This window comes from Caretta caretta, chromosome 8, assembly GCF_965140235.1.
Source record: "Caretta caretta isolate rCarCar2 chromosome 8, rCarCar1.hap1, whole genome shotgun sequence".
Taxonomy (NCBI): Eukaryota; Metazoa; Chordata; order Testudines; family Cheloniidae; genus Caretta; species Caretta caretta.
The window spans coordinates 9,050,341-9,077,083 of NC_134213.1; the positions used below are offsets into that span (position 1 = coordinate 9,050,341).

The window sequence follows — 26,743 nt, forward strand, 5'->3', positions numbered from 1 at the left end:
AAACCATTTCCCAGGTGTTTCAGTTTTACAGCATTTGCATCTGTCAGTCATGGGTGTGTTCCAAGAGCATTCCAGCCCCTCTTTCGTGACCCCCAGCTCCTCTAGGTTGCAGTATGACATGTAGCACCACATCTGACATCAGCCTAGGCTGCCCAGGAATGACTATGCCTCCCGAGTGTGTTGCTGTGATAGGAATACAATAATATAAGCTTTGCTTAAAGAAATGAACTATTTGTGTATTAACTGCTGACATCTATGAAGTGCTCCGTCCTTCCTGACATGGCCATCCATTGCAAGCAGCGAGCCCCACTGTGTTGGGACGTTGTGCAAAACAGAGGGATGTAGAGCGCTATGAATAGCATTAGCCATATTCATTATGACAAGCCATCGCTAAGAAGTAGAGTCCTTGGCATGGCAACTACTAAATGGAAATTAAGGGCCAACTTCTGCTGTCTGTTACAATTGGTCGAAATCTGGAGCTGCTCACTTTAGTGGCTCCACCTCTCTTTCCTGATCCTTTTATCATCCTTGCTGACCAGTCTGTGGTGGCGCTGGTCAATGGGTTGGGCTGGCACAAAGGAGCACAGCTTGCTTGCACACCTGCCTGGAGGCTGATTCTGTGGTGCAGAGCTGGCGGGCAGAACTATAATTAAGTCGACTGGCTGTTCTGAAATCGTCTTGGTGAAAATCGGATGGTAGCCCAGTGCTAGTTTATGGATATTTTGGGGTAGGAAAATTAAAATACACCATTGTCGAGGCCTGTGGCTTTTGTATGTTTATCTCCTCCTTAGTTTTTGTTTTTCCTCTCCAGGCCTACTGGAAAAGGATGAATCAGCTTTTGCAAGCCCTGAATCAGAAGCTTGCAACCCTTAGCCACGGGCAGGAAGGAATAGTCAAGATCAATGCTGCTGTCTCTGACAAGCTGGTTGCCTTTAAAAGTAAACCGCCGTCAATTCAGAGAGAAATCCTGACCGTCTGTAGTGACCCTTACACTCTGGCTCAGCAGCTAACACATGTGGAATTGGTAAGTGCAACACATGTGGAATTCCTAACTTTGATTTCAAAGGTGGCATTTTAAAGCCCAGCAGTAGCTGTGTCGTCAAAACCCAAGTGAAATACATACGCTGCTGCAGCATAGTTAGAACAGTATCAATACTGCAGGAAGAAGCATGGTTAGTGGATTAGAGCGGAGGACTGAGAAGCAGGGTATGTGCATCGTCCTGTGACTATGAGCAGGTCACTTAACCTCTTCCTCTCCCTCAGTTTGCTCATCTGCTTCCCAGTGAATTTAGTTCAGTTCCATTTGCAAAGTGCTTTGAGCCCCTTGAATGGAAGGTGCTGTGGAATGGCTGACCTCTTTCATCCCAATTTTGTTCCATATTCAAGCTTTTACATTACTCAGACCCAATTTTCTGCTACACAAGCATCTTCGTTTGTTGGTGTTTTTCCTTCCTCAGTTTCATAGACCTGAACTTATGAGACTTCAGGTACCTGTGCGTCCACCCAGTCCTACTGTCTCCCTTCTCCCCACCCAATCCACTCCTCAGCAGACTTTTGATGATTGTTGCTCCCTCTTCTGGCGGTGACGGGGGCAGTTTCTTCAAGGTGGTTGGGTGACCCGAAGCCTTCTCTCCCATGCAGTGTCAGGTTCACCGCATGGGTGTCCTACCTCCTCCTTTCAAAGATTATGTGAAAAAAACCCCAGGAGTCTGGTGGCACTTTAAAGACTAACAGATTTATTTGGGCATCAGATTATGTGGTGGTGCATCATAACCTCACTGCTGCTCCACAACGCTGCATCTGTCCTCAAACCTCTTGATACCCTTAAGCTTAAACCTGGGAGGGCACTGTTCACTTCTGGAGCCCTAAGCCTATTTTTCTCTGTTCACCTGAATGGAAAATAACTTTAAAGAAAAAAAAAAGGTGAAACTGTGTAGGGATGAAGGGTTGGGGGGAATATTATGGAACTCGAAAGTTTTCTAATCCCACAGTTGGCCATATTCTACTCCTCCAAGAGGAATCTCTAGGAAGGAAACCCATGAATTATAGGCTTCATCTATAGGATCCACCAACCAAAAGGTTGGTTTTCAGCATATGTGACTTTGGCCCTCCTAGCTTTCTGGAGCTCTAACTAAACAGCACCAGAGACTGCGGAAGCCTTTTGTGGCAGGGTTTGTTTGTTTGTTTTTTTCCCCACAGAACAACTTGACTCTAAAATGAGATGATGGGACTGCAGTGATCCATGGTTGAGAATCACTGTACTAGTTCACAAGCCTGGGTCATAACGCACTGTGACTAAGCAGTTACCATTTGTGTTTGTTCAATAATTAAAGGCACCTACAGCCAGATTTTGAGTTTATTGTTTAACCATTTAAAGGCTGACACTGAGCTCATGGCAAGGGCCATTGTGTTCCAGCCTGGCTGCCACACTCTTCTATAGAGCTTTTTATCAGTAGACTCAAAGAGCTTTACAAAGGAGGTCAGTATCATTATTTCCATTTTACAGATGAGGAAACTGAGGCACACAGAGAGGAAGTGACTTGCCCAAGGTCACCCAACAGGCCAACAGAAGAGCTCGAACTAGAACCCAGGTCTCCGGAGACCCAGTCTGGTGCTCTACCCACTAGGCCACATTGGCATGATAATAACAAGAGGTAGCTAATGTAACTAATGTTCTATCCTACTTCCACATATTGGATAAAGTGTGACCTTGGGCACATGTGCAAGTCAAAGGGAGTGACACGAATGTAACCAAGATCAGAACTTGGCCTGTAGGGCTCAGTTCATTAAGAACTTAGTAGCAGCCAGCCTTGGTATAATCAGTTGTGATGCCGATGTCAACTCCTGTAAAATATCACATCTTACTTCATGCTTTCTAAATCCATTTGAAATGTATTGACAGACAGCAAATCCCAGAGACAAAGCTATGGGGCAGTAGGAAGTAGCTCTCTCCAGTGTAGAAGGAGAAGCTTTGTTAGCTGTAGGACAGGAGCACTCATCGTTTGCAATGATCATTCCTTTCCAAATGAAATCCTTTCCCTGTGAAATGTCTCATTTCGACCAAACATGCAGAGCTAATGCCAAGCAAATATTACTTTGTGCTCCCTTTGAGCTTGTGTCAGGGAGCCTGATTCTTTGGGGAGCTAAACTGATATCCTGTGCAGGCAGGATCGCAAACACTAGCTTCTTTTTTAACCTGTAACACCTCTTGCCATTCTAGTGACACTTAGTCATGATGGGGGGAAAAGAACACAACTGTCCCTCCTAGGCAGTGAGAGTTGAGATGTATGAGGATGTGCCAGAGTTTTATAGCTATTGGACATCCCTAGTCCTTTAGCTGTCAGTTCAATACATTATTTACTTCTAATTTTGACACTGGAATGATGCTCTCCTGGTATTTAGGTGCATGCATCTTCATTGCCATATTTCCTCCATTTGCATACAGTCAGTACGCTTGGGCACCAGGCTACCTTTGGCCCCCTTCAGCAAGCGCAGTAGTAGTAAGGGCCAAAGCAATATGTACTTAGCTTTTACTTATCACTGGAGATCACATTGTTTATCCCCCTTTTATGGGCAGGGAAATGGAGATACTGAGAGGGGCAGTGACTCACCCAAAGTTACACAGCAGGTCAGCAGCAAAGCCAGGAACAGAACCCAGGTCTAATGGCTCCCAGCCCAGTGACTTCGCCACTAGGTCATGAGCCCTCCGTTTTATGAACAATACAGACAGGTCTTCAGTGTGGTTTATCACCACCACAAGCTATTTATATTCTGTTGGCTGGAGGTAGTGAGATGATTTTATTCTCCCCTGTTTATCACTCCTCTGTTTCTGTTGCAGTAACATTGATTGTTTTTATGAAAATTAAAGTGGGGAACTTGCTGGCTGCATAGCACTTCATTAAAGTCCCATTTCAACCTGATGCCAAAACTTGGCTAGTAAAGCTGAAGTCTTGCAAAGCCAAAAATAAGAGATTCTGGAGATTACTCTTGCTCTCTCTCTCTCAAAAGGAAAGGCTCAGTCACATTGGGCCTGAAGAATTTGTGCAGGCGTTTGTACACAAAGACTCTTTGGACAGTACCAAGGTAGGCTGTGTCACCGTGGAAAGTGTCTCTTGCAATTATTTGTTTTGTTCTAGATGAACTGGTTTGAGTGAGAGTGTAAAACTAACTGTGACTGGGAAATGTGTGGATTAGGGCCACGCTACAGGCAGTGCACATGCTTAGGGCTTGTCTTCACTACTGCGCTACATCCTCGACAAGCATGGTGTAGACACCCCTTTAAGTTGATGTAAATTACATCACTCGCGGGGTGGCTTTTTCACACCCCGTGTGACGTAACTTACATCAACTTAGTGTAGACAAGCCCTTAGTCTAATGATGCAGTGTGGATGGAGCTCATGGTCAAGATTCTTATTGGTGGATCATTGCCTTTGAAATTCCCTCCTGCTGGAAATATGTCCCAGCCTCAGACTGGCCACCGTTAGAGACCACTAGATATGTAGCCCTGTGGTGTTCAGGCCACTAGCTGTCTCTTCTCGTATCTGTAACATACAAGTAACACTCACAGAATGTGTCCAGATACCATATTAATGAATTGGTCTGTTATGAGTGAGCGTAATCATCATTATCATCACCATCTTCTTCTCTTTACATAACAGTTTGGAGCCCAAGGGATCATAGGGAATGGCATGCAGGATTGGGATCTTAGGGCCAGATCCAAAGCCCACTGAAGTCAATGGGAGTCTTTCCACTGACTCCTGTGGGGTTTGGATCCGAGCGAGCGCATTGACAGAGCTGCTGATGCTTCATCAATAAGGAAAGTGACTTCACTGCGACAGAGTGATAGTTTTGAAATGTTTCTGTACTACTACCACCAAAAAAAAAGAACAGGTCAAGATAAGGCCAAATCCTGCTGTCAGCATTCCATGGGGGCTCCTTTTGAGTTCACTTGGCCTCCCCGCCACACACTCACACACACACACTGGCAGAATTTCACCCTTAACTGATGGAAATAGCAGCAGATAATCTGTTTTTAATATTGGCCAGATAATGGGCATTGAAATAGCTTGTAATGTAGCTCCAGTGGGGTGATAACATCTCCATCCTGGCCAAGTAATAGGTGTAGTAGTGGGCCCAGTCCTGCTGTCATTGAAGTAAAGAGGAATTTTACCCTTGGTTTCAGAGGGAGTGGAATTGGGTGAAATTATTGCTTTGGTACTATAAGAACTAATAGTATTCTTCATATTCATAAAGGAGCTTTGGTGTCAGAGAGGTGTCAGAACGCCACGAACAGTAAAAGTAATCGATGTAAATGATTCTGCAAAAATATGTGATCACAAAAGTGCCTGATTGTACTTAGAAGTGTCTTAAGGAGACTTTCTTAATGGAAAAATTACTGGCAGGGCTTTCGATTACTGGGGAAATGACATCTGTTATCAGCATAGGCAAAAACTGAGTTAGTTAAACCAGATTCAAAATCATTTGGGAGTTCTCTTCTGTCCTTGGTAACTCTCATAACTCTCCTGTCTCCAAGGAAGTTTTGCCAATGCATGGAAGATAGACTAAAAATTATCACATTTTCGCAGGATATTTAGCAACTTCTGTCGACAAATCTCTGCCAGGATTTAATGACAGCAAAATGCTAAAGCCCCATTTTAACCTACAACTGAGTCAGGGGACCTGCATATTGCATGGCTTTTGCCAAAGCAATTACAACACAGTGAAAAGTTGGAGCATCGATGGGATCTGACTCTATTCCATAAACAAATTAAAACACTAAACTGCCCCTTTCTTGGGTACAGTTGTAGTCCCATGCTGGCCCAGAAGAAAATTTAAAAGGATAAACCTGTGTGGTGTGTACCCATGAGTCTGTCTATCTGCCTGTCTGTCTTCTCACTCTCTGGGTGTTATATTACAGAGATTGCGCTTAACAGCTGGGGTTATAGGGCGGGTTGCTTGCAAAAGCAGAGGTCTGCACGCAGTGACCCAGTCCCTTCCAGTGCTATGTCCTGTGTTCCTATTCACAGGGGCGGATTAAGGTTTTGTGGGGCCCTGGGCCAGAGCAAGCTGGGCCCCCCCCCCCCCTTTCACCTGCAGTCCCCCTGGCACTCCTGCTGGGGAAATGAGACCAGGTTGCTTGCCTTGCCCTGCCCTCCTACCTATGCATCTCCAAACCTGAAGAAAAGAATGTCAACACCGAAAAAAATGACAAAGTCGGTTTCACAACTTCCATTGACTTCAGTGAGAGCTGAGGGTGCTCAGCACCTTGCAGGATCAGGCTCCTAGCACTGGGCTTGGCTAAAGCCCCAGATCTTTTATTTTAAAGACAGCAGCTTGTTTTATGTGTTTTCTGTTCCAGTGGCAATGGCCTTTGCCTTACTCAGCTGAGCTGTGGCAGCCCCTTGTCACCCCTTTATGGAGTGGCGGGACCAATATATACTTAGAAGAATGGGGAAAGAGTTGTTCCCACTTAGATCAGAACTGAATTTGCCTGATATCTCTCCAAGTATTGCTCTCAGAGCTAAAGCAAAGCTTTTCAATCTTGGAGCCAGTGGCTAATGTTGACTAACATCCTGTGGTCATTCTGTGTGCAGTACTCCCATTGAATCAATGGGAGCTTTGAGAGTAGATCAGTTGCTGTATTTGGCCCTAACTAATGTTTTTTTCTATAGCTGAAGTGTAGGGGGTGGGATTTTTCAAAGGTGGCTAAAGGAGTTATGTGCAAGTTCCATTGAAAGGTGATGCAATTTAGGCACCTAAGGCCTGCTCTACGCTTAAAAGTTAGGTCGACATAGCTATGTCAGTCAGGGGCATGAAAACCCCCGGACCAACATAGCTGTGCTGACCTAACCCCTACTAAAGATGCAGCTATGTCAACAGAAGAATGCTTCTGTCGATGTAGCTACCGTTGCGTGGGGAGGTAGTGTTCCTGCACCTACAGAAAACCCTACCATGAGTGGAATGTCATCTGTATTATGGGGTTCTGTTGGCATAACTATGGTGAGGAACTATGTTGGTAGCGTCTCCGTGGTTCTCAACCAGGGGAATGTGTACCCCTGGGGGTACTCAGAGGTCTTCCAGCGGGTACATCAACTCATCTAGATATTTGCCTATTTTTACAACAGGACACATAAAAAGCACTAGCAAATTCAGTACAAATTAAAATTTCATACAGACAATAACTTGATTATACTGCTTTATATCATAGAATCATAGAATATCAGGGTTGGAAGGGACCTAATATGTTATACACTGAAATGAAAGTACAATATTTATATTCCAAGTGGTTTATTTTATAATTATATGATAAAAATGAGAAAGGAAACAATTTTTCAGTTATAGTGTGCTGTACTTTTGTATTTTTATGTCTGATTTTGTAAGCAAGTAGTTTTTAAGTGAGATGAAATTTGGGGTATGCAGGACAAATCAGACTCCTGAAAGGGGTACAGTAGTCTGGAAAGATTGAGAGCCTCTGCCCTAGCTCCGAGAGGCATCATTGAAAATTCCAGTCCACGTTCAGCACCCCCCACACCAACGCACTGTGATTGGCATTTCTGTTGTATTCAATATAGTGGGATAGCCAAACAATAAAAAAGGTCTCTGATGTAAAGAAACTAATTGTGATGAGGTTTCAACTACTTGATAAGAACTTGACCTAGAGGGACATGACTGAAAATGGACAGGTGCAAGTAATAATTTAGGTTACTAAGTAAAATTAAAAAGAGAAAGGGATGAAATGAGGACACTGAATTTTAGCGGAGTGAGTTTTGGAAGAATTGGGGGGAAACATGGCGATGAGTGAAATTGAATTGGATGAAGCAACAGAGGGAAAGAAGACTGAGGGGAAAGAGGAAATGTTCAGCGATAAATTAATGTGTGCCCAAAGGCTTTGCGTGTCATCTACCATTAAATATAGCTGGAGTTTAAAGCAAAAAGCCAATGTGGAGAAACAATGAAATGCAAAGAGTAATTAAGGATAAGAAGCAAATGCAAAGAAACATCAGGTACAGAGGACAGGATAGAGTACAGAATGAAGGCCAGAGAGTATGAAAAAAGTACAGATAATGGCCTGGTGGAGAATCCAAATGAATTGTATCAATAGGCCAAGATAATTTTCAAGAGTTTTTCAAGATAAATACAAAGGGAATAAATAGTTATTGGTTATACATATTCTTTAAACGTTGATCCGCTCATTGAGGTATTGTTGTACAACAGCCCCAGTCTTTGCTGCAGTGCTTAATAACAGCGTGAGAAAAGACTGAAGACAACCTTATGTTGCACTGAAGTATTGACTGAGCTGAAGGAAATGTCTTCACCCGCTAGATAAGGGTCTGGTGAATAAGGTGACAACTGCCTGAAAATTTTCACATGTAATGTGAAACTACCAAATTCTGAGCTCAGTCCTCAGTTGTACTGAGGAGAGAGGTGGGGTGGAAAAGATGGCTCTAAGCCACTTTGCTTCTCTCTTGATCCTGGGTTGAGCTGAGGCCCTAGGTGAAATTTAGAATAGCCTAAAGGCTGCTGTATGCTACACCAGCTGTGTAGGATCTGGCAGTGTCCCGTGCACTGTGTCCTGCCCCTTCCTGTCTCCTACAAAGAGTGAGAGCAAAGCAGATTATAGAGCCCTGATTGGAGACCTTCCCTTAAGGGAGCTTTGGTTGGAGCCCTAAAACCTTTCTCTGCCTCTGTTTCCTTATCTGCTAATTGGGATAATATTTAATGTACCTATCTCACAGGGACTTTGTGAGGCTGAGTTAATGAATGTTTATTAAGTGCTTTGATATCTGCAGCTAGAAGAGGTTCTATAAGTGCTAAATATTATTATTTATACAGCTTAGATAAAGAAAAACTTCTACTAAAATCTTTGTGGCTGGTAAATTTCTAATCAATCATACCCACTGGTTCTTATGCACTGGAACCCAGCTGTCTTGTGCTGCAAACTCTGAAGGGGGATGCCTTCACCTACACCAAAAACTGGTTTTGTTTACTTCTTTTTTGAATGAATGAAATTTTTTTATTAATGGTAAAGTTTTGCAAAAGTGGGCTTTAAACAAAAACTTCAAGTTGATTCCTAAGACACTCCCAAAAGTGAGTGTGCTTACTGGGTTTCTTAACGAAAGGCCCAATTTTCCAGAAGGACCCAAAGAGATTTATTAATACATGGGCTAAGAATTGCCACTAGGAATAACAAAAGCAATGACTGTAAACAATTTTGTAAAAGCATGTGTCTCTTACTGCTGCTTACTCTTGGGGCACCTTTAATAGATTCTTTGTTTGTTTCATTTCTTTTATTCATTGGTATTTATATTCTTCTTTTAAAACAAACAGAAATGTCAGCACTGCAAAGAATTTCCCTTAAGTACAGTAAAGTGATTTCTATTTCTAAACTCTTCTACATCCAAAATCATATATCAGGATTCTATTTTTGAATCACCTTGGGCATTATATTAGGCCCTCTTCCTGTGAAGACTCATTGCTCAGCTTAGACGTTTGCTTAACTTTACATGCTGTGAGTAGTCCCAGTGCCTTCAACGGATTCCTCTGCATGCATCAAGATTTGCTTCCCATAGATAAGCTCTGTCTGTTGACTTTCTTACTCATCTTTGTGTTAGGGGACTGTTGCCCCCTTACTAACATTCAGGGGGGGTGTTTTGGTTTGCAAGCTCCCAGTACTAAAAGGGGAAGGGTCTATGGGAAACCAGGACCCTGAGACTGACAGCCCCCAGGAACAATGGGCAGAGGCCAATGCTCTAGGTCAGCCTGAATGACATGGCGAGCAGGCTAATCAGGGAGTCAGGAGGGCAGGGAGGTCCCGTCCTCCGTGTGAGCTGGATTTGCCTGGGTCAGACAGAGTGGGGCCGAGCTAAGGAGAAAGCAGAGGCCGAAGCTAAGCTGGGGAGCAGAGCTGGGCCAGATCCAGAGGGACCAGAAAAGCAGCCCAGAGAGAGCAGACCCTGTGCTGGGAGCAGAGCTGCAGCCCCAAAGCCAGAGGCACAGCCCCGAGAGAGCAGACTTGCCCTGGGAGCAGAGCTGCAGCAACCAGAGGGGCCAGAAAAGCAGCCCAGGAAGCAGGTCAGTGCTGGGAGCAGAGTCACAGAAGCAGCCTGCAGAGCAGACCTGTCCTGGGAGCAGAGCTGCAGCAACCAGAGCCAGAGGGGCCAGAGAAGCAGCCCAGGGAGCTGGAGGCAGAGCAGCAGCAGCCGTGCAGAGACTGAGTGGTGGAGCTGGGGCTGGAGCAGTCAGGAGCTGGGTGCGGAGAGCAGCTGGGGAGAACGAGGGGGACCCTGGGCAGCAGGCCCAGCACAGGGAGACTCCTCAGCCAAGAGGTTCTGCAGGCCAGGCTTGGATCGTAACCCCGACAGGGCGGGGGCGACACTGGGAAGAAGGGTCCTACCACTTAGAGCCTGAGAGCGTGTGGCCCCACCAGAGCAAGTGTCCAACCCACAGCATCCCTGCAGCACGGCCAGGGCCTGAGAAGAAGGCCTGGGACTTACAAGGAACAGACCGTGAACTGCCCTGATGTTCCAGAGACACTGTTTGTGATGTTCCCTGCCACAGAGCGGGCTGATGTGTTTCCTTTAACCTTTCCCATTTTCCCTTATTCTTTTAAAATTAATTGTTGATTAAATAACTTGCATTTGCTTTAACTTGTATGTAATGGTCAGTGGGTCAGAGAAGTGCCCAGGGCAGAGAGAGTACCCCGGAGTGGGGACACCCTAGCCCCTGTCCTAGGTGACCACAGCAGGGTTGGGGTTCGAGCCCCCGAGGAATCCTGGGCCCAGCCTTGTTGGGGTTACGAGGACGCTGCCAGACAGGAGAGTGGAAGGGGAGTCCTCAAGGGCAGGGAGGCCACTGGGTAAAGGAAGTGGGCGCGAGGACTCGGATCTTTTTGCTAGCCCACTTCACTGGGGTAGTGCAGAAGCCAGGAAAATTCCCCACAGTAGCAGGACTATTCCTCCGCTTACGTTTGCTTTAGACTGCGTTGGGATGGGAAATGACCCTCTTTAAAAATAAAAAATCAATAGCCACCAATACCCTCTAGTGGCTGCTAAGAGATGTACAGCTGTATCAGAGATCTGTAGAAAGCTGTGAGTCCGAGAAAGGAAATTCCCAGCATTTGTTATGGCTGGGTTTTGTAAGACTTGAATTTTCAAAATCTCAGGGACAGATCCTCAGCTGGTGTAAACTGTCTTCGCTCCACTGAAGACAACAAATCCATTGAAGTCAGTGGAGCTAGGACAGCTTACGCTAGCTAAGGATCTGTCCCCATGCCTAAAGAGACTGTACTCTGAAAAAGAGGGAATTATACTTCTTGTAATACCTTTTGCTGATTGTTTCCCTTGATCCAATTGGCCTGTTTCAAGGCAACCTACAAAACAGAACCAGGTCAGCTGAGAAGACATTCCAAACAGACAAGAGAATAAGAGAAAGAAACAATTTTTTTTCTAAAAAGAGGTGAGCCATAACTGTCTTTTATTTTGCTCGCCCTTCTTTCTCTTAACCAATTAGAGAGTTTTCTTGTCCAGGAAAAGGCTGTGGATGATTGCATTTGCTGAGCTGCGGGAAGTCATGGAGTCAAAGGAACAAACTGAATGTGTTCTGGAATGTTGGGCTTGTCTTATTTATATTGATGTTGCTCTTTAAATACTGCAGTACTATGGCTGTTAATATTCCAGTGAACAAGGATCAACATAAATTGCATTGGGGAGCATTTGTTGCAAGCAAAATGGGACTGTTCTTCATACATTTATTTGATTGGTATAAAGCAACAATCTCAGCTAAACTTCACATATCTGCCAATACCCACCCACCCACTGACTTTCTGAACTCCATCCTTAATGCATAAGCCAATGTGTGCGAGAGAGAGATTTGTTTCAAAACAGTGGCAACAGTCATTCCCTTTATGTAGCATATATCTTAACAAACAAGAAATCTAAGTAAAATACAGTTATGTCATTCAGTGCTTTTCTTTTTTCCCCCCCAGTCTTGTTTCAATGAGCAAAAAAAGACTAGTAACCTTGAGGCCTATGTGAAATGGTTCAATAGACTCTGCTATCTTGTGGCAACAGAAATTTGCATGGTAAGTGAAAATGTGTGGCAGTGTTTTATCACATGCCTGATGTGCCAGTTTGAGATGGTACATTAATAAGCAATCCCAGGGATATATTTTTCATGACCCAGTTAAGTTGTTCACATACGTTTTAATAACATGCTCACAGAAGCACCCGGGTAAATTACAAACATATAGCAAAATAGAGCTGGGGTAGGGGACAGGGAGGTGGGAAAGGAGGGAGTCTGTTGATGCAGTGAGTAAAAAAAATCCATTGTGTTGAAGCTGTGAGTGTGTAGCGAGTGTGGAGTTGTGGAATAATGAACTCTGCAAGAGAAATAACCTGAATGATGCCATGAATGTCTTTTTACTCCCTTGAAAAGATTCCAGAGAAGAATGAAAAGCAAAAAAATTTTTATCTTCTGTCTTCTGAATGCTTTTAATCTGTACGTGTCTGAATCCCAAATGAGCCTGCTCCAATCTTCCATTCATTGAGAAGAGACAAGAACTGCCGTAACCTTCTTTCTCCATTCCCCGCTCCTCTTCTTGTCTTCTCCCCCTCGAAATCCCATTCCTCCTTCTCCTTGTCACTTGACCTCTCTTGCCTCCACTCTGACCCCTTCAACTTAACCCCTCTGTCTCTTCTGGCTTATTCCCTGCACAATCCAAGCATGTCCTGGTGTCCCCCGGCCCCAAAAAATGCCCCCTTGACCCCCTCCTGTCACTCAAACTACTGCCCCATCTCCCTTCACCCTTTCATCTCTACACTCATTGAACATGCTGTCTACATCTGTTGCCTTGAGTCCTCTCCTCCGGCTATATCATGGATCTCTGCTGATCTGACTCTGCCCTCTCCAATCTCCTGAGTCTGATCTTACCCCAGTCTACAGTGTCGTCCTCGTGGCCAGATCTCATATGTCTTTTACTCCATCTGCATCTTCTTTTGACTTTTTTTCTGCCTTTGAATCTGTAAATCAGACTCTTTCCTGCAATCTTGGCCTGCCTTGGCTTTTGTGATCCTGTCTTTGTTCCTCTCCTCCCCCTCTGGCTGTTCCTGCTGCATCTCTGTTGGTGGATGGCTCACCACGCTCATTCTCCATGAAAATCTCATTGGAATCTCTCTTAGGACCTTCCTCTTCCTGTCTCTGTGCAATCTCATCCCAGTGCAGAACTGAAGAGGAGCTGAATGACAGTGACCATCAGCGTCACAGTTATCATTGTGTCATTGTTTGGGCCTTTTCACATGGTTCTTTGATGCACTGCCTATGACGGCACATGTAATCTATATTTAACGCTCGTTTAAAGTATTTTTATTTTCAATATTATTTAATTTGGATTCTGTAAATGACACAAATGCTTTACCTGTTTTAGAAATGTGGAGGACGTGTCATGGAGGGAAGGGGAAGGGAATGCAGAACCTTTCACCCCAGGGTTGACAGGTTGAGTTGTTGGTGACTCAACATTGTTACCATCTGCTGACAGTTTGGTGACCTAGTTGAAAAGAATATGGTGATCTCAATCTAGTTACCACTAGACATGGGTCTCTAAACCCACAACCACCATCCAAATTAACTCGGATTGGCACGCTTGTGAAAAGTCTCAATAGAAGGGTCAAGCTGAATGACCTGTGGACTCTTGTCTCTTCCTTGGATGTCGTTCTTCCAAGTCAGGGCTGAGGCAAGTGCTCAGATACTGTGGTGAAGAGTGTGATATGAAACCTAGACAGATGAGAGGAAAAACAGAAGGAAAGAAATTAGCAGGCAGAATTTGGGGTAGCTTGCACTGTTCTCATCAGTGCTATTTCATCTGTGGATCACTCCCCACTTCTGTTACTTTTCCATCAGCAGTAAATTTACCTTCAGGATAGGAGAAAGGGTTTTTTAATACATTATGAGACAAAGCTTCCATAGAATGTAGGTGCAATTGTTGTATAGGGGTGAAATCCTGGCCTCACTAAAGTCAAAGGCGAAACTCCCATAGATTTCAGTGGAGCCAGGTGTGTAATAATTTTTTTACCTGGTAGCTTTAGAGCTATTTGGACAACTTGTCCCTGCAGTCAGTAGTCTCTAGAGACTGGCTTTCTGCTTCAGTGCCAGGTCAATGGCTGAGTGAGCCGTGAAAGGGTTTTGGCCTCATCTGCAATGAAAGCCTTTATTCAGGAGACTGCCAGTCACAAATGTCATTCGTCAATCAAACTGCTGATACAAAATTAGTCAATAGCTGGGCTTTTTAAAAAAACTTCAGCTGATAGAGCTGTAAAGATAGGATTTTCCTGGGTAGGGCACCAAAGCCTGGCATTGCCTATGATTTTGCACGTGCTTGTCACGACTATTTATTTATTTAATCTGCAGCCTGCGAAAAAGAAACAGCGAGCACAAGTCATAGAGTTCTTCATTGATGTTGCCCGAGAGTGCTTTAACATAGGGAATTTTAATTCACTGATGGCAATCATATGTAAGTATGGTAGATGCTTCAAAATAGAATTTTTCTGTTTGGCATAATTTCTGTAAAAAGCACACCTGACTCCTAACTGTTTCCCCCTCTTCTTCTTTCCTCCTAGCTGGGATGAACATGAGCCCCGTCTCCAGGTTAAAGAAGACCTGGTCAAAAGTGAAAACAGCCAAATTTTTTATTCTAGAGGTAAAAAAAAAAAAAGCTTTGTTATTTGTATTAATCAAATGTATTCAGGTGCACAATACTTAGTAGAGCAGTGGTTCTCAACCAGTGGTCCGAGGCCCCCTGGGGGGCCGTGAGCAGGTTTCAGGGGGTCCACCAATCGGGACCAGTGGGGTAGACTTGCATGGGGCTGAAGCCTGAGCCCTGTGGCCCGTCACCTGGGGCTGAAGCAGAAGCCTGAGCAGCTTAGCTTCACAGTGCCCTCTGTGGCATGTGGCCCTGGTTGCTACCTCTTAATGCTGGCCCTGGCTTTTATATGCAGAAAACCAGTTATTGTGGCACAGGTGGGCCGTGGAGTTTTTATAGCATGTTTCGGGGGGCCTCTGAAAGAAGAAGGTTGAGAATCCCTAGAATAGAGGATCTTCATAGACTAGGGTTCAAAGCCTCTCTGGAGAGGCACACATGATCAAGAAGGTGTAAAACAATAATGCAGAGAGCAGCTGGAGCATCTGAATTCTGCCTCCACTCACCAGGGCAGAGTAGGATGGCTTGGATGGAATGTGCCAAAAGTGGATGTAATTGGCATGAAATCCTCTCTAAAGGATCATTCATGAGCCTGATCCTGCTCTCAGTGAAGTCAGTGGCAAAACTCCCACTGCACGCATAGTGCTCTGTGTACGGCACCCGAGCAAACCATTCCACCTCGGAGGTGGCGAAAGCAAGGCACACAGGGACACGGAGCTTTTGTGAGGGGCTATTATGGTGTCATATGGAGACGTGCCAGCGGATTACTGCAGGGATTCACCCTGATGTCTGCCAGATTCAGCCTGATATAAACAATGCATAATATTGCACCACCTATTCAGGCATTCATCGTTTTTTTTCCATTGGGGAGCAAGAATTTGGCCTGATGTATTGTACTAATTAAGTATGGCCTGTATTAATATGTACAATGATGCTGTGATATTACCCCATATATGCCACCTTGTTCAAATAGAATTGTGCTGATTTTATTATAAAAATCAAAGATAAAAACAACCACAATCTATACATGTAGATTTCTAGCTGTTTCCATGGCCAGCACTTACAGGGAATTAGGTGGAATTATGTATCTCCTGAGGATATAGGTGTGGCCTCTGCCCAGGACTTTGGAACAACCAAAGGAGAGACTGTCCTCAGAGAATCCATCTTGGGTTTTACTCTGAGCCCCTACCGAACGGACTGACTGGATTCGGGGGGTTCATTCAGTGCTAGCTGAGCTCTCCGACACTGCCACATTATGATGATCTATATTAATCTAAAATCACGTCTGGATGTCTCGGTAAATAAGCATTAAGCTACATAAACGTGACAAGAAAATGATGACGAGTTGTCCGTCCCTAGACCGTACATATTCAGATCTCCATTACTGCAACTTGGTTTTAAATTCTGATGAGAAAAAAGAATCCAAGTCCTTTCTGATCAAATACATGGCAATTGTCTTATTTTGCACTTAGCATCAGATGGACCCTACTGGTAATTTTTATAACTACAGAACTGCGTTGCGAGGGGCTGCCCACCGATCCCTCACTGCACACAGCAACAGGGAGAAGGTAGGTCTGTCCCTGTCTTGTTTATTTCTGAATGGATGGGGGACGATTAGTGCTGGTGGTTAATCACTGGAATTCTCAGTGTGCCCTTAGGGTGAACCCCACCATCACCACCAGCCCAAATCTTATGCACAAGTCTTAAATCCCACTTCAAACCTCAAAATAGTACTTAAGTCAGTGGTTTTCAAATTTTTGTACTGATGACCCCTTTCACATAGCAAACCTCTGAGTGTGACCCCCCCCCCATAAATTAAAAACACTTTTTAATATATTTAATACCATTATAAATGGTGGATGCAAAGCGGGGTTTGGAGTGGAGGCTGACAGCTCGCGACCCCCCCATATAATAACCTCACAACCCCCTGACCGCCAGTTTGAGAACCCCTGACTTAAGTGAATCTGCAGTGGTCCATATGGCTTTTGCTGCCCCTCCTGCCCAATCATTACATACATTTCCACATCCCTTGAAAGTTCACTTAGGGCTTGTCTGCAGAGGAAAACTGACCAGCTTTGAAGCAGTGTTATCTATTCCAGAATAAAGGGTCCACATGGGGGAGTTATGTCTGTGCAGCTACAGTGCAATAGTTATTATATTATTAATATTCTATATTAATATAGTTATTCTGCTCTAGCTATCCCAGTCAGTTTCCCTGTGTAGACAAGCCCGTCTTGTGTAGTGGCTGACTTGAGACGGTGAGCGAAAGGTGCCTCTTCTCAAAGATGAGTGTTAGTGAACAGTAGGTGACCCTGACTTGCTCAAAGCACTGTAGGCAGGTTTGGCACTTACAGCAAACCTGGGGCCTAATTCTACCTTCAGATACCCAGATGCAACTCTGAGTTAACTCAGTGGCTCCCACTGCACTAAGTAAGAGCTGTCCCCCGGTATCTAAGAGCAGATCTCCTGTGCTGAAAGGAAAGGATGGAAGGTTTCCCTAATTTTAAATCAAACTGAATCAAAGAGAATCCCGCCGAGTTTTTAATGCTCAGTGTGCATTTGCCAGAGGAAGATACATTTGAATAACACATTCCTTGTTTGTGAGTGAATGAAACTTGAAGATAATTAATTATGAGTGTGTTGTGATTTCAGAATTATTTTCTTCTATCATCTCTTTTCAGATATGTTTATATCTGTTATGAGTGTTATGAGCTCCGTTGTATTTCTTCTGATTTTCTTTGTTTTTTCCCCATTCACTCTAATTTTTAGTTTGTTAAAAGTTTTTTTTAAATGTTATGATAGCACATTGTTATAAATAGAGAAACACTCTGCGTGCAGCGAAGCAGATGCTGCAATCACAAGCATAATGTGAAATTGAATATTCATTGCTAGAGGAACTGGGCTGGATTCTGATGTCACATCTGTGCAACTCTGATGTAACTGCACTGAAGCCAATGGAGTTGCACAAGATTTACCCTAAAATGAGGTCAGAATCTGGTCCACAGGCTGCCATTGTTGTAAGGGAAATATGCAGAGTTGTTCCGAAAAGCAATACCCGGCTGCGGGATGAGCTGATGAATTGGATATTAATGAAGAGTAGAGAAATTCCTTGAACAAGCTCACACATGCTTCATCTAGAACCTGACATTTTGAGATCCTTATGCAATCTATTCCTCTGGTGACAGTCATATATATTCAAGCCTGCTGCTTTATTACTTTACCTTAATTCCTGTGGAAGTTCTCTGGCACATTCCTATCTATGCCTAGTTAAGACCAAGGCCCAGTAGGTTAGTAGATTGATAGGAATCTATTTTATTTGAGGAAAAAACCCACCTTCTATGTCCTTTGTGTACATAACATATTAGCTTAAGAAAGTGTTCAGGCCTAAAGCTCAGTGGCTTATCATTGCTCGATACATTAAAATCCCAGATACGGCACAGCACATAATTCAGACCCCAGATCTTCCTAATTTCATTGCGTGTTATACGCGAGCTACCTGGTCAAGGTATTTTGTTGAATTTTATCCAATGACAACAGAATGTGATCGCAGCCCATGGAAAGTGTTATAGGGTTTTCTGTCAGTCTTTTTAGCAAAGCTCACCTCTTGCAACCACAGAAACCTATTTGTTTTCAAATTGGACTATGTTGGTAATGTTTTTTTCCCAATCACTTGCAGAATAACTATGTTTACTGCTACAGGCTGTGTATAGACCCTCTGTTCGGGAGCGGTGGGCAAAAAGTGATACGTTCTGGAGGGCACTAGATAAACAATGTCAATAGCCAAAGTGTTCCTAGATAAATAGGTCCAGGCATAAGGGCAGAGGGAGGTTTTGAGGAGGGTTTAAAAAGGAAAGGTTTATGAATTTTGATGGGCAGTTTGTCCGATGAATAGTGGATGGCATGGGAGAAAGCACAGAGGAGCCTGAGGGACAAGTGGACAAGAGAGTGGCATCACTGGGAGAGAGAGGATGGGGAGTTGACAGTTTGATATGTTAGTAGGTCTGATAGACAATGTGGGGCTCACTGGTGAAGGGTCTTAAAGGCAAAGCAACAGAGATTGATGCACTGGAGGAGAAGCCAGTGGAGGGATTCAAAGAGAAGAGAGACGTCTGCTCTGACCACGTCACCTGGGGTTTGGACAGGATGAGCTGAGTCCATATACAAGCCAATCATCAATAATCCTCTTTTCTCCTTTTTATTGTCACCGATTCCTACATTATCCACTGCATCTTATTTGCCTTCTTTATACAAGTGGTCTCATTGCCTTGTCCAGGATGTGGCCCTACCTAGACACCTTTGCGTTGGATTAGTTGTCTAAAAAAACATTCATTCTGGGAATGGTTGAACAAATAATAAAATCCCTACAATCTGGACTTCAGCTTACGTGATCTGTTGAGTTTGGGATTTATTTTATAGCCTTATTCTTTGCTGAATGTTAAGTGTTGAATGAAAGGTTGACACTAAATCAGAGGGTAGATTTTCAGAGCTGAGCATTTGAGATGAATAACTTAGAACCTTAATTGAATGCCTGATTTGCCTTGCAGATACTCGGGATGTCTAAGCAGGCACATGGGCTGCTCACATTCGAGTGCACACTTGATGTGCCGTACATTCCAAAAGAGAGCTAGCAAAAAGCAGAAATGGGCCACAGAGACCGTGACGTGGGGCAGCACGTCCAGCTGCTATTGACAGGCCTGGCTGCTAATTTTTTTCTGTTTCAGCTTTGCAAATGTTTGGCAAAATCCTATCCTTGCAAACCTGCCGTGTGGAAGCAGCAATAGCAGCTGAGCAGAAGGTCCAGGGCACATTCAGACCATATCTCATGTTAGCCAGTGGTCCAGCTAGCTTGCTAGGGAATGGTAGATAGGAACACTGCCCAGCTACGGTATGAGTGTGGCTGCCTCCTGCACCCTTGTAACACAGAGGCACAAGTTTTCAAGGTGAGGCAGGATCTGGGCTGTGCTTACTATTTTTCCAGGTCATTGTTCTCTCTGTGTGGTGTGTGCCAAAGATAAATAAAACCACTGTGAAAAGGATAGTGACCAACTGCCTGCTGGGGTAGGCTACCATGGATTCTGCCTTGTTTGGAGTGGTTTCCAATTTTCTGGCATTTTTGCTTGTTCCTGCTTTGCGATCAGTGCACAGGATGGCTCTCTGGTGTCTCCCTCTGACGATACCTAGGTGTATGGAATATCTTTGGCTGTTCAGTCTGTTTTAGGTATGTCTCTGGCCCCCTGAACCAGAGTATCTGAGCACCTCACAGCCTTTAATGTATTTCTCCTCACAACACTCCAGGGAGGCAGGGCAATGCTATTATCCTCATTTTAAGGTGGGGAATGGAGGCACACAAAGACTAAGTGACTTGCCCAAGGTCGCACTGGAAGCTTGTGGCGGGGCCAAGAACTGAACGTGCAGCTCCCCAAACACCATTGGTGCTATGCGTTTTCTTTTTTTAAGCACTGTATTTTTCTTCTCTTGTCTCCTCCATGTGTGTCAGAAGCTAAGACCGTCTCAGTTTGCTGAGCTTTCTGCTTCTTGGCAGCTAGACAGAAGTGAAGCTAGAGGACCCAATGGCCTCCTTGGAGTGAGCTGGGATGCAGCTTGGCCACGATTGGGGGAGGCACTCTACTGCCCGGGCATGGACGCTGCCCAGCCTCCAGCCCAGCTAACTAGGGCCCTTTGGTGCTAGCACCATCTGGAGTGGTGACATCGCCCCTTACCTTGCTTTCAGGGAGTTCTCGTGTCAGCATTCTGCCTGGCTCTTGTATGTGTGTAGTGAGGGAAAGGTGCTTCCTGCACCCTGTTGCTTCCATCCTCTCAGCGTACTCATGGAGGCTCAACCTGGAAGTTAGCCCAGAGTCTTGTTACATTGACCCAGCTATCTTCTCCCTGCGTAAATGGTTTATTTAGAGTATTTTGTATTTGCTTAGGAATGAGTAGGCTTTAAATAAAAGTATGCTAATGCAGCCCTTCAAGCTGTGACATGATACAGTGGCTAATTTCAGAGTTAATAGACATAAGCCCCCCACAGGGCAGAGTGACAGATCACATGACAAAGGGTTTGTATTCTGGGCAGAGTTCTAAGGAGCATGTTTGTGGGAAATTAACTCTGCTTAATGTATGCAGTCAGCTGACCTGTGTCATCCCCACAGTTAAGTCATTCCACAGGGAATCACCATTTTGCATTAATGATGTTTGTCTAAATTGCTTTGAAATGTTGGACTCCGTACAGCGTAAGGCTGTGTACATTGTTGCTATCTGATACCACGGGGAAGTGCTTGTCTGATTTCCTTAACTTGGTTCCTTCTGAAGGAAGTGATTGTGTGTCTCTCTCTGTGGGCGTGTGGGTGGATTGGAAGGTTTGGGGGGAATCAAAAGGGAATGAAATGTGAATTTCTGGCTGTAGCCCAAGTTCTGTGCTAGTTAAGTGGCTGGATAATAGCCCGCCTTACAAATATAACTCTCTAGTGTATTTGCTTTCACTACAGAGATTCTGAAACTAAAACACACAGAGTGATATACTCTTATTGGGGACATTTATTGGGGTTTTTTGGTCTTTGAGCAACCATTAAAATCCTATGTGAAGAGAACTAGTGATCTCAGTCACTTCCAGATGGTGATCTAAGTGACTCACTTCAATTTCTAGTGGACGCGTTTCCAGATCACAAAAAGACTGCCACAACTGTCATTACGTGGTAGCCTCAGCAGCCTGGCCCTAGACTGAATAAGTCTCTTTCCATCAGGGCTGCTCCCTGTAGGGAAGTCTTCAGGTTCGTTGGCCAGGCATGGGACCAATCCTAAAAGCAGCGTCAACTCGCCATTTGTTGGCACTTCGTAGGATCAGGCCCAATGTGTTGGAGTTTTCAGTGCGCCCTTTCCCGTACTGTATCCATTCTATGAATCGATATAGTACTGGAGTCTCCAGGGAAACCAGTCTGACCTTCCTTTGGGAGCACTACATTTACATTCAAGAAATCCTCAATAACCTTCACAGAAAGAAACTCACAGGAAGGCATCCCTTCAGCAGCTCACTCGATGCAATACCTCAGTTAGACCAGAAAGTGGTTTCTGTTTTTATAACAAGAGCAGCATTCTGGTTTTGGGAGTCCTTGCTTACATTTCCTTTTTAGTATCTATCAAGTGCTTGCACTCCCTATTGGTGCATTGTGAAGGCTGTAGACTGGAAAATCACTGGTGACATTCTACCTTAGTTCCACTTCAGATACCACTTCAGCTGCTGTTCAGCATGAGACTGAATAACCTTTACTACTTAACTAAATGGTTCCTTCATTGTCATCAATTCCCATAGCCTTGCATTTCCTCAAAGCTATTGTACTTTCACTTAAGAGATAGTTCAGCTCATTTACTAAGTGGCCAGTAGATCCACTTGGATATTGAAACCCACATGGCGCGTTCTTATGTCCATTCACAGTGATCGAGCCCATACTCAGCTACTTAAATGGCAGATGTGGCAGCTACCAAGACATGCTCGCTAGTTTAGTACTGACTCACTGGACCAAGCCCTCTGAGTGGCCTTTCCCTAGTATGATCTGCCCACACAACAAGAGTGAAGACACAAACTTGATCTCTGGTTCTGGTGTCCTTGCTGAAAAGATGCTTGGTCACTAGCTGGTCTGCCCCATAGCTCTCAGCATTTGGGTTTGGCCCTTGTGTCATGAGAGCTCCTTATACCACCTTGAGATAGGCCCACTGCAGTCTATAACCATACCAGGATGCTCAAAGCTTCATACCAGGACCCTATTCCTAGATCCAACTTTAGAATTTGTAATGCCAGATTCTTCTCTAACCTAACTCCATTGCGTTCAGAAGATTTACACTAAAGGAGGAATTAGGCCCCTTCTATACAAAATAAAGCTAGATGATAGTGCATCATATTGGTTAGAGGGAAGGCTTTGGATCTGAGTGTGTCTTCCAGTTTGCCCCAGATGATCCCCAGTGCTTGTTTTGAGTGCTCAGAGGCCTCTTTGATTAGGTCTTTCTGATTACTACTGACATTTCTTGATGTACCAAGCGTTTAATTTCAGTATTCCAAAGGATAGCCCTTACTGAGCCTTTGCAGGAGTGTCTCTGACTTTTCATCTTCATTTCCACCAAACCAGAAATAAAATAAACACCTTTCTTTCTCCAGATCTCTTCACTGCCTCCTTTTTTCATGTGGCCTTGATAAAATTGGTGCCAGACTGGTCCTTTTGCCTTTTAGTCTATAGCTTTTCATACCAGCATCTTGGGATGAATTAGTGTTGCACCCAGGGTCCATGACGTTTTGTGATGCTGGCAGATTATGGACTCAACCAGTGGCTCTGAACCTTTCCAGACTACTGTGCCCCTTTCAGGAGTCTGATTTTTCTTGTGTACACCCAAGTTTCAACTCACCTGAAAACTACTTATTACAAATTCAGACATAAAAATACAAATGTGTCACAGCACAGTATTACTGAAAAATTGCTTGCTTTCTCATTTTTACCACAGAATATAAATATTGTACTTACATTTCAGTGTATAGTATATAGAGCAGTATAAACAAGTCATTGTTGGTATGAAAATTTAGTTTGTACTGACTTCGCTAGTGCTTTTTATGTAGCCTGTTGTAAAACTAGGCAAATATCTAGATGAGTTGATGTACCCTCTGGAGGACCTCTGGGTAGTCCCAGGGGTACACGTACCCCTGGTTGAGAACCCCTGGTCAAAACACTACTTTTCTCCAATCAGGAGAAGTAAAGTGGAAGCCATAATTTTGCTGGTTGTGGATCACATCCTCAGCCAGTGTAAATCCACATTACTCCATTGTAAGTCAATGGAGTAATACTGATCTAGGCCGTCTGAAGACCTGGCCTTTTGCCATTAGTGGCAAAGCATTTTGCCAAAGGTTCAGTGTCAATCACTCTGTTTCATCTGAGTCATTAGAACTTCTGCTATTCAGAATAGAGTTTTGGCCCCTTTTTGGTTTATCTACACAAGAACGTGGCACTCTTACTCTGAAATAAGAGTGTCCGCACATGGAATTATTCAGGAGAGTAAATCCATGCAGAGACACACCCTGAGTCACAAGATTTCATTATTCCATGCTTGTTTATTTTGGTGTGATTGTTAGCATTCACCTAACTGTGTCTGTAGCAAGGGTTCTCCATCCTCATTGTATTCTTTGGATCCTGGCTATCTTTAAATTGTTGTTGGTGAATCCAATGGCTTATAAAACAACTCTGTAGACAAAAGAGTCTTATCTTTGCTCAGGAAAGTGATGCCACTGAAATATGAAGAAGGAATTGGAGCGCAGTTGTAATTATTGCTTCATTTTTTGCCCACAGTGCCCATAGAATGTTCATTTCAATGGTGCAGCCATCCCCCAGATCGTTGAAAATACCTTTGTACCCTCCTTCCCTGGTGCTTGTCTGTCATTGTATTGCTTTATAATAGAACAGTACATTGGGAAGTTAATCTTTTTTTTTCCCTTCTGACTGAACTTTTCTTTCCTGTAGTGAAAATACGGAGCCACAAAGATAATCGTTGTCATTCCCTTCACAGATTGTGATCCCTTTCTTCAGCCTATTGATCAAAGACATTTACTTTTTGAATGAAGGATGTGCTAATCGCCTTCCGAATGGGCACGTCAACTTTGAAGTAAGATCTGCAAATGTCTTTATCTATTCCATCCTGATAGCACTATCTGAGACCATTTGCACACGTTTCAGTGCAGTCTGACAAAGACTAGATCCTACAAAAGGAATGACCTTGTGTGATCCTCCTTGAAGGGCAAACCAATCCCAGGATTTCCTTAAAAAGAATTCATATATAGAGAGAAAAACATTCCATTCAGAGATCCAAAAAAGCAAGGAGTTTCTAATGCCGAATGAGTGGCAGATCCTAACTTGAGTCCTGTGGGTTAGCTGGCATAAATACAGTTTCAGCAGCATCAATGATTATACAAACAGTCTGGAAGGAAAGGGGAATTTTTCAAAGACAAAGGAGAAATATATTTACCATGTATCCATAGATAAGCAAGTCAGTGTACAGTGCCTGATACTTTTGTGTACAAGGACAGTAGTGTTTTCTCATTTTGTAGGTTAAGAAAATAGGGAGGTTTGCCAAAGCAGGCTTTTTAACAGGGTGGCTTGCCCATTTAAGAGATAGAGGCCAGGGGCGAGACGCCATTAGTTATGAAGTAGGCACACCTGGGCAGGGATCAATGGGTGTTTAAGAAGAGAAAACCAGAGGAAGCTGGGGCCAAGAGTGCACAAGACCTGCTATGAGCAGGAATCTCCCGCAGGGGGCAGGGTTTGGACTTGGAAGCCAGAGCTGGAGGGCTGAAGAAGGCTGAGAGCCAGGGAGAACAGACTCCAAGGGTGTAAGAAGGAGAAGACTCCAGCCAGGTAGGGCCTGGGAGTCGCCTGCCAAAGCAGGAGAAGCTCCTGATTCAGGTTGCCAAGCCTCTAGGATTGTCCTGGAGTCTTCAGGAATTAAAGATGAATCCTTAATTAAAGATTATATCACGTGATAAAACCTCCAAGAATACATCCAACCAAAATCGGCAACCCTACCCCTGGTAGGAAGGCCTGGGAGTCGGAAGAGAAATTTTATGTGTACCTCTAGCCTGCCTCTTGCATAATAAAAAGGCCTACCCTTACATGCCAATGAGCTGCGGTAGTCAGGGGAGGGAGAGTCTCTCTCTCTCTCGCTTGTTGGCACACACGTATACTCAGCCCTCCCCCACCCCGACAATGACCACGCAGGCACGCATGCCCCGCCCCACCCCCGTCTCTGAGGCTGCTCCAGGCATGCTGGAACTGACGTGCTGCCCAGGCTATCGGGGAAGAGACGCATGTCCCCCGGCAGATTTTTTTTTTTTTTTTTTTTCATTTTTCTGCATGGGGGCACAGAAAAATGCGGGTCATATGAATTCTGCGCCCCCACACCAGTGCAGAAAATCTCCCCAGGAGTAAACTTGTGTGTGTGGACTTTTGTTGGACTTTAACTTGGGATTTGAAGTTTTATTCTGAGATTATTTTATGTTAATAAACCCAGACCCAAGGAGGGGTGGCTTTGCCACAAAAAGCCTGTGTGGAGTGTATTTAAGGAGCCCTCTGAAGAGGGGGAAGCTGAGGCAGGGGCCTACAACGCAACCTCGGGCCGCAAGGGGGTGCTTGGGAGGTGGCATACCCTGTCAACCAATTGCAAACATTATGTAAATATAAGAATACAACTATATAAGGCCTCATCTGTACAGTCACCATGTTCATCAGGTAAATCACACACATTTGGCCTGGGAATTAAAACTCATGATCTTCTGCTTGGAAGCCTTTACTGATTACACAAAAGGAGAATTTGCATTAACCACCATTATACACAGTAGAGAGACATGTGTCCTCTCCGTAGGCCAGACACTAGATGGTAATAGTCACAAATAGTTAACTTGAGAGACAGGGTGAGGTAATAAGGAACTCCCAGCATCACAGCTAAATACAAGGTGTACCAGATTGTTCAGCATAAGTAGTTAGCACATATTGTAAGGGACCATTTAAGCTAGAATAGCCCATAACTCCTCTACAGTCATAAAACAAGAAGAGGGGGTTAGTTGTAGTGAGCCATAAATTCTACTCTGAAACCTGTCATAAATCCAGTGTCTCTGGACAGTCCATTTTTACTATAACACTGAGTTCCTTTCCCAGACTTGGAGAAGCGCTCTGTTTGGCTTGACAGCTTGTATTTCCCACCAACAGAAGTTGGTCCAGTAAAAGATATTACCTCACCCACCTTGTCTCTCTATGTCATGGGACCAACACAGCTACAACTAGACTGCATATAAATAATTGAGTAATTCTGAGTCCATACACTAGAGAGTGGTGTTGCACTAATGTGACAGGATGCTGAATGCAATGTACATGCATTCCACTTTTTAATATCGAGTTACGCATCACCCCTGCTGTATTCTTGAACTTCTGTGAAAATGCAGAGATGAAGCAGCTTCTGTACAATTGCCCTTGTATAAATAAGAAGAACATTTGCTCCATCAGCTCTCAGGTGCTTTCTGAATCTCAT

The 26,743-nt window shown here is 44.2% G+C and overlaps 1 protein-coding gene across 5 annotated transcripts in view; it reads left to right on the plus strand.

Moving 5' to 3' along the window:
* RASGEF1C (RasGEF domain family member 1C) overlaps positions 1 to 26,743 on the plus strand; it is a 118,053-nt gene that overhangs the window by 85,050 nt on the left and 6,260 nt on the right. For 4 of the 5 annotated variants that reach the window (XM_048861798.2, XM_048861794.2, XM_075131265.1 and 1 more), the window contains 7 exons: positions 812 to 1,024; positions 4,009 to 4,083; positions 11,984 to 12,079; positions 14,401 to 14,503; positions 14,610 to 14,689; positions 16,162 to 16,257; positions 24,233 to 24,328. In XM_048861798.2, the coding sequence (XP_048717755.1) occupies positions 812 to 1,024; positions 4,009 to 4,083; positions 11,984 to 12,079; positions 14,401 to 14,503; positions 14,610 to 14,689; positions 16,162 to 16,257; positions 24,233 to 24,328 (759 nt within the window). The remainder of the gene's footprint in view (positions 1 to 811; positions 1,025 to 4,008; positions 4,084 to 11,983; positions 12,080 to 14,400; positions 14,504 to 14,609; positions 14,690 to 16,161; positions 16,258 to 24,232; positions 24,329 to 26,743) is intronic. The other variant, XM_075131266.1, reaches the window with a different exon arrangement.